Source organism: Lathyrus oleraceus, chromosome 7, assembly GCF_024323335.1.
Source record: "Lathyrus oleraceus cultivar Zhongwan6 chromosome 7, CAAS_Psat_ZW6_1.0, whole genome shotgun sequence".
NCBI lineage: Eukaryota > Viridiplantae > Streptophyta > Magnoliopsida > Fabales > Fabaceae > Lathyrus > Lathyrus oleraceus.
In genome coordinates this window covers 295738319-295746853 of record NC_066585.1, presented here as the reverse complement: position 1 = coordinate 295746853, position 8535 = coordinate 295738319, and the positions used below count along the sequence as shown (strand labels likewise).

General features: G+C 33.6%; 1 protein-coding gene across 1 annotated transcript; it reads right to left on the bottom strand.

The window, feature by feature from the left end:
* Window positions 1-5551: 5551 nt before the first annotated feature.
* Window positions 5552-8047, bottom strand: LOC127101135 (arabinosyltransferase RRA2). The gene is made up of 2 exons (XM_051038472.1): window positions 7527-8047; window positions 5552-6932 (listed from the first exon to the last, which is right to left on the bottom strand). The coding sequence occupies exons 1-2, from the start codon at window positions 7722-7724 to the stop codon at window positions 5820-5822; spliced, it is 1311 nt and encodes a 436-aa protein (XP_050894429.1). The 5' UTR covers window positions 7725-8047; the 3' UTR covers window positions 5552-5819.
* Between the last annotated feature and the right edge of the window lie 488 nt (window positions 8048-8535).

Sequence of the window (8535 nt, the reverse complement as noted above, 5' to 3'; positions counted from 1 at the left end):
GCCATAACCGATTCCCACAAGACAATCATAAAAAACACATTATTATTATTAATTTAAATTCTGTTAATTAATTAAAACCAAATTAAATTTCGGCGATCGATCACACTACGTAGAGTTAGTCGGGGGTCCATTTCCCGGTCAGCGGACGGGGGTCAAGGGGGCAGCGCCCCGACGCAAAATTTTAATGAACAATTCATTTGAAATCGACGTCGTTTTTCGCATCAACACTTGATACTTTAAATCACAACTCTTGCACAGTCACAACCCTAATCGCATAACTCTTTGATAGCACAACCCTTGTACCGTCATGAACCCTAATGCACCAATTTCAGACCGTCAAACACACCTCGATTGTTAATTCAGTATGATTGATCAACATGACATTGCTTCACCATACTAATATCGGATCAAGAAGCAAATTACCATTGATCGCTCAAAGGAAAACAACCATTAAGTGTTTGAATGAACGAAACAGAAACAATATATCATATATACCGTATTTTGCATCAGGATTACTTATATCATATATATAACTTGATTGATCTCAATTGCGTAACCTATGGACGGTCGATGTATCGTTGCTTCACCATACTAACATCGGATTTCGAATCATAGTCAACATCAATCATCCAAATCATACACACATGATGCCAAATTTAATTACTCGTTTATTCTTTGATTCATTCTGTCTTTTAATCGTACCAATATAGAAAATACAAAAAATAAATAGCTATCAGATGCATGGTTTCGTAAGTGGCTTTAATACCATTGAAGGAGAATAGCGATCCAAAACGCAGCGGAATTTAAAAATTTCTCCTTTAGTGATCCTTACAAATGGGCATGATCAATGATAGAATTGTTACCTCTTGTGGTGATTGAAACCTTTTATGCAGATCTACGGAGCGATCACGAACGTTGAATGGTGATAACGCTTCTACGCAGTCCACACGAACAGATTCCTTCAATCTCAGTGCTAGCTGCTACGAATGAAGGCTTTGAGTGTGTGTGTGTGTGTGTGTGTGTGTGTGTGTGTGTGTGTGTGTGTGTGAGAGAGAGAGAGAGAGAGAGAGAGAGAGAGAAAGAGAGAGATAGAGAGAGATAGAGAGAGAGAGAGAGAGAGAGAGAGAGAGATAGAGAGAGAGAGAGAGAGAAACGAAATTACAACTGCACAAATGCTTCTGCACAAGGGTTCTATTTATAGAACCACTTGTGTGGGCTGCAAGCTAAAAATACCACTTAAGTGTATGTGGCCCATATCTTATATTTTGCCAAAATCACTTAAGCCCGTGGTACCTTACCATATTTCGTATTCTACTTAAGTACATCGTACCTTATGATGTTCTACAATTCACTTAAATGCACCGTACCTTACGGTGTTCCTTAGTTACTCTATCTCTCATCAATTTGTCCTTTTGTGTGTGACCCTGTAGATTTCCGCGGCATTGGAAATTATATTAAATCACGTATTTAACATAATAAACAGTGAGCAGTATTTAGCAACACATCACTGCTACCCAAGACCCGAAAATGTCATGTGATTTGACAAATCCTTTTGTGATAATACTTATGTGTACAATTACCCTTTTACGCTTATGTCTATATTGAACACAAGACATAGATCGTGTCATCCTTGTCTAGTTCAATATTGGGCCCGTAGACATTTATCCTGTTACGCAGGATGGACAAATTCCATCTAGGTCACTCATGTCTCTCAGCATGCTTCGTGGAGTACCCATCAACTATCTTTATGGTCATCCAGTTACGGATAATGTTTGATCAACAATAAGGCACTCGACTCTACATCTAGGGTCCATAGTGGTTTCAGGTCGAAGGGTGGTATACACCATTATCACCATGAGAATAACTTATGACACTTTGTATAACATTCTAAATAGTATTCTCATAGCGAGTCAATCAAGTATAAATATTAATCTTAATATTCATACCTATGTTTAAGACTTGATAACTCCTTATCCATGATCCATGACATGTGATCATCAGTCTATATACATAATAGTCTTAATGCTTTAATGTTATCCCACTTCACAATAAAGCTCGACTACAAATACTTTAAGAATAGTATCCTTATGTTTAATGTGATCTCATGATTAAGTCACACTTGATACATTAAACGGACTAACTATTCTAGGGACTTTATTAAACAAACATAATAAAGAAAAAGCCTTTTATTATTAATAAATAATTCGATACAAGTACCAAAAGTATTGGTCTCTAGGGCTTACACGAACAACACACACACACAAAACTCTTTTTAAAACCTCTATTCTTCAAATAAAATCACCTAAAATGTTTTTGGAGCCTAGCCGGGTAAATTGGGAATTGTCGACTTGATTAGGGCAAGGTTCTTAAATTACCCAATCGATTAGAACAAATGCCTAATCGGTTAGATGAAGCCAAAACAAGTCCATAATCGATTATGATATTGCATTAATGAATGGTAACGACTCTTTATCAAAATATTACTATTTAGGCAGCAGTAATCGATTATTGCATGTTCCTAATTGATTAGCTAATCAATTAGGTAATTAGTTTTGACCATGGTTTGTTCGTATTGAACCATCCACTAGCCTATAATTCTCCTTCATTTCATTTCATCCAGAAACCTAAGATATTTCACCTTCCTCTCTCTAAATTTCTCTCTAATTTTTTTCTCTCTTTCACTTATTTTTAGCCATGTCACACTGAGAAACATTCTTGAGTTTTGTGAGGAAGTTGTTATGGGAAAGACATTATTGTAAATTTACCAAGATTTTTTTCCTCTTAAGTAAATTATTCTTTCATAGAAAGTTATTGTTTAGGTGTGAAGCTAAACTCATATAAAAGTTCTTTGGAGGATTATTGTTAATCTCTGTTTGGTTTTTGAGCTCTGCCACTTAAGTAGAAACTCTTCTTCTGGCTACGTGAAAAATAATCAATGAAAAATCTTCACATCTGTTCTTAAGTTCAGCCTGGTACAAAAGTTTAGTCGGTTTGAGATCAGTCTAATATAAAATCTCAAGTCAGTTCGAGATCAGTCAGGTATAAAATCTCGGTTGGATTTATGGTCAGCCCGTGTAAAACCTCGATTCAGTTTGGAGGATATCCAACTGAAAACTCCAACTTGGTTCGAGATAAATCCGTAAAAAATCTCACTTTGGCTTAGATACTAAGCGCTAGAATATTTGTTCGTTGTATGGCGTGAAGACTAACCACTTCATTCTGCTATTTGTTGTTTGGTCGGAAGTTTTCCTAAAACTTCATTTTTTCTTGTATACGGGGTTCGTGGGCTTATCCTTATAAAAGCTCTCAAGCATTATATGATACTTTCAAGATCAATTATGGGGGATATGAGTAGGTCATTTCTTTAAGACTGAACTTGTATAAATCTCAGGTGTTATCTCTCTTCCTTTAACTCGTGTACTTTCCGCACATTTTCCTTACCTTGATTTTTCGCTACCTATACAAACGTGTTTGCGAAAATGCTTTCGAACTCTGATTTTGAAAATGATCTTATTTTAAACTATCATTTTTTAAACCTCCATAGTTCACCCCTTACTTGTGTATGAGTCACATGTTCAACACTATACTCGGATTAAAATTGTGTTAACTCTAAGTTTTGGATAAATTGCTTAATAAAGCAAATTCGTCTATCTCTATCTGTTTCAATTTTGTTTGAATCATCTATATCAAGAAGACGATGAAACATATAATTCTTGAATCATCGGCTATATTTTGCTTTCGTTGTCCACATTTTGTTTTCGCATGTTAAACTCTAATTTTGTAAAAGAAAATGTTTTTGAAAATGGTATCAGGGGACCACTCTATTCAACTCCCCCTTCTAGACCGTTTCATCCCCATATTCTGCCCAACAATAAGATAGAGGCCATGAGAAACTCAGTAGACAAGGGAGACATCACTGAGGAGGCGGGGCTTGGAAGATGATTGTGAGAATAAAATTCAAAAGCTGAAGCGAAAGTGTTTGAGAAGAAAATCGATTCCTCTGTTTTGTGTTTTGAGTTAGGCAAAATTGGAAAAATTTCTCAAAAGTCCTTCAACCTTCATTTAATTTAGGAGTAAATATGAGTTTTCACTTTAAAAAATGATAAAACGCACCCGGGTCGAGAAGCACTTAGTTCCTGCGACTTGCTAAACCTTAAATCGCGACCGCAATCTCAAACTGAGATGCGAATCGATCATCCATAGTGGCGGGTCACCGATCCAGGACGTTATCCCATGATAACGTCGCTATCTACTTCTATCAGGGACGGAACCAGAGATTTTAAGAAGTGTGAGCAATATACTTCTTATAGCATATATTTTTAAAATTATAGATATTTTTTATTTATCTTTAATGAGATTTATTTTTAAAAAACATTAATAATTTTTTTTCAATTTTTGTGTAATTTTCTCAATTTTATACAATAATCTCAATCTATCTATCTCTCTTTATACAAGTAATTAGAGATGATACGAGTAATTATCTAAAATGTTTAATCATAACGTTTTAGTGTTAAAATAAAAATACATAAAATTAAAATTATTTTTGACACTTTAGTAAAAAAATATTTTAAAATTAAACATAACCAAATCGACAATATTTTAGATAAATTTTTAAAATAATAAAAAAGAAGTTACAAATTACATAGGACAAAACCCTAAACAATTATTCATATTATATACCATCTGAATTTACATCTTAATTCTAATAATAAATCTCTATTACTATATTAGTTAATCTCTTTTAAATAATTAATGAATCATTACTATTTTAATTGAACATTTTTGTATTAAGTAACACTGTTTTTTTTAAAAAGAAATATAGTGGGGCACCCAACAACCCCATACATGTGAACATGGCTAGTCCCTGGCTGCTATCGATAACTCTTGATTCATATATCTCCATCTCACTTTCATCCTTGTATTATAATCAATTTTTTAAGTTGATATAGTACATTTCTTCAAACCTTTGTCCTAAACTTTAACAAATATTAACATATATGATAAATTAAAATAATCCTGGAACATACACTTTAAATAATAAAATAAATACATGTCAAAATATCAGTATATTAACCAAAATATTTTAAATTATAAAAAATATTCTAAATTATCATCATGTATATACCAAAATATTCGTATATTAATCAAATAATTAATATTTCAAATTATAAAAAATATTTCAAATTATTATTGAAACATGTTCGATCTCTTATAAAAAATGAAAAAATATAATTAATGTTACATGAAAAAGAGAAATTATTTACAATAATTGATCTGTACTCCAATAAATACTGTAGTAGATAAATATAAATGCATACACCTGAACTGCAATAAATCCTTCATGAGCATACAATCAATACTATGCAACTCCCAATATAAAAAAAAAAATACACAGTCCAAGACCACTCTAGTTTCATATAAATTTTATTCCAAGTTTCATGTTTTTACATATGTGTATGATATCATATATTTTCCAATGCCACTGCCTAAAGTTCCACCCCCCTGAAACTTCACACAAGCTTGCTAACAATGTGTATATGAGGATAAGATAAAAACAAAAACAAAAAACTAAATTAGAATACAACAAATGTTACAGAACAAATCTCATGTAAGACTAAGGCCATCCTAGAGCGAGTGCGAAAAAACAGAGAAAATAAAGAAAGAGGGAAAGGGGAAAAACTTACAAGTCTCAAAATGAAAGTAAAGGCATAATTTAATGTGCTCATAAGATGATATCTGTTTTTACCTACACATGCTTTATCACTAATGAAATGTACTGTGAAACTGTTTTGAATATCTAAGACACAGAAACAAGGTTACTAGTCTGATCCTTCAGGGAAAGGTTTAAGAGCATCTTGCTTCCCATTAACATAATACTCAACAATCGCTTTCATTCGAGGAAGTTTATCAGGGTGGTAATTCACGTGAACAATTACCGGTTTCAGTTTGCTGAGGTTAGCATTGTTCCTCACTGTCTTGAAAAGAATCTTGCTGTTCATAAAGAGATAGATATCCATGGTTCTTCTTGCAGCATGAAGCCCATCATAACCAGGTTGCGACGGATAAAAGAGTTCCTCATTGAAAACGGCTTGGTCCCATGCCTTCTCCTTGGAAAGCCGTGTTGCAACACGATCCAAAAGCTCAATTGAAGGAATGGTTGGTCTGATATAGAAGAAACCAGAGTTGTAAACCCATATCCTCATTGTGTGTGCGTATCGAGCCCAACCCATCGCAGGTTCGTCAAAGACATCATTAAAGCCATATGCTGTCATGTTACTATGACCATCACTCATGGACTCGACATCTGAATCACGGTATAAATGATTAAAAGGATTCTGCAAATATACGATGTCAACATCTGATAGAAGAACACTATATCCCAACTGCAAAAATTCTCTAAGGATACGGAATTTAAGCCCCGAGACAGCATGGTTCCCTCCTTCTTTCCCAATAGTATCAATACCATCATCCGGGTCTCTTTTGTAAAACGGGACCTGATTTGATTCACAAAACTTTGAAATCTCGTCGTCTAAAGCAACAACGAGATAATTGGGTATACCAACTCTCTTGATATTGGTGAACCAAACCTCGAGCATCTCCTTCACATTATTGTTTGCTAGTGCAACTATGATCTCTCGTTTAACTGCGAGTTTCTCTAATATCTTTGCCAATCTCGGGTTCACAGATTCATCAGGAAGAACAGTAGGATTGGTTCTTAATCCTTTGACAGTACCAAAAGGTCCGGCTTTTTCTTGTTTACCCAATGCAAGAAACTGTTTCTGAGCCTGATCTTCCCCTTGCTCGGCAAGCCGGAGCCTTTCAGTCAACTCCCTCACCTGTTTTTTCAGCTCAGCATTTTTATCTGATACTGCCACAAATTCTGATTTCAACATGTTGACTCTATCCGATGATTCACATTCAGCTGATTTTTCCTGCCAAAAAAATAATGATAAAAGTTATGCCTGTTATGCAGTTTCCATTGAAGGATACCTCATCCAATAAACCAAAATCCAGCAAAACAAAGCCACCGCAAAAAAAAAAAATAGCTGCCTTTGTAGTGCAGTGTTATCAATTGCGGATCGTAGAAAATTGTAATTCGTACAAATTTCGCTACACTATAGTGCTATAATGTTGCTATACTTTATTCGACAACACTTCATACTAAATCACATATCGGGGAACAACAACGGTAGTTTGTTAAAATTCGACGACCCAACCAGTATTGCAGTATTGCAACATCTGTACCGACCGGAATTGCAAAAGCCTTTACGCAACCCTAATTAAAACCTTGTGTGTGAGAAGCTTAACAGTATCAACCACATCTAACTAAAGATGTGGTTTTTCCTCCATAGAAACAAATCTTGGCACAATAATGACTACATTGAACTAAAGATTTTGTATATTCAAGTAATCCATCTATCTAAGGTAGTAATCAAATTCAGAAATTTCGAGTCAACGAAAATGATATGCAAGAGGTTAAAAATAAAGAAAAACACAAAAGCTACAATCTTTGACGAGAATTGAACCTGGGTTTTGGATCGAGCAACAGGTCGGCGAGGATTTGAGACAATAGAGGAAGAAACAAAGAAGCCATTGGGGAAGAAGAAAGCTAAGACGCATCCAATAAGAACACCAATGATTACAGCGGTAACGATCTTAGATTTTCGTAGAGAATGAGGGTTGATTCTCATCAAGGGTCCTTCTCTTTCTCTACGCCCAATCATTGTATCCACCACCTCAAACCCTTAAATTGAGATGGTAGTGTTCTTCCGGGTATGTGAGATTGAGCACACAGATTCAGTACTTGGATTCGTAAACTGGTTTTTGATTGAGCTACAAGACTTTCAAATTCATGATGGGAATATTATAAAATCGAAATAAAGATGATTGAATGAAGTAAAGTATATGAAATTACAAGTTGAAATCAGAATGCAATGTTAGGATTTAATTTTCTAATTAAAATATTACTAGTATTGTCTTAATAACACAAAGCCACCGATTGCATTATGTGTCAACTTTATCATTCTCGCAGTTGTTATTACTTAGTGGACCAATCTAAGTTATTAAAGTTTGATTATTTAAAAAAGTGTAAGAGTTATAATTAAAATGAGTAAACAAATGATAATTTAAGAAAAAGAAATTGTAAAATAAAATAAAATTAAACTAGATGAATTCTAATTAGAAAGGTACTATATATTTGATTAAGATTAGTGGTTGTAAATAAAATTATATTAATTGTATATAAAAAAATAAAGTATATGATATTAACATTATTTATATCACTTATTTCGAAAAACATTTTTGTATATACCTTCGATGTTGAATTAATACATTGTTTCTTTTCATTAATCATCAATAGTTTTAATCTTTCTCTTCTGATGATTCTTGAAATTGTCATTAATAATTGACATTGACTCTTATTAATTGTCATTTTAAAAAAACAATAGTCTTAGATCAACGAACCTTGTTCAATACCTCTCTATCTAATACTGCATATGTATTTTTATTTATGACTATCCTTAAATATGATAACTT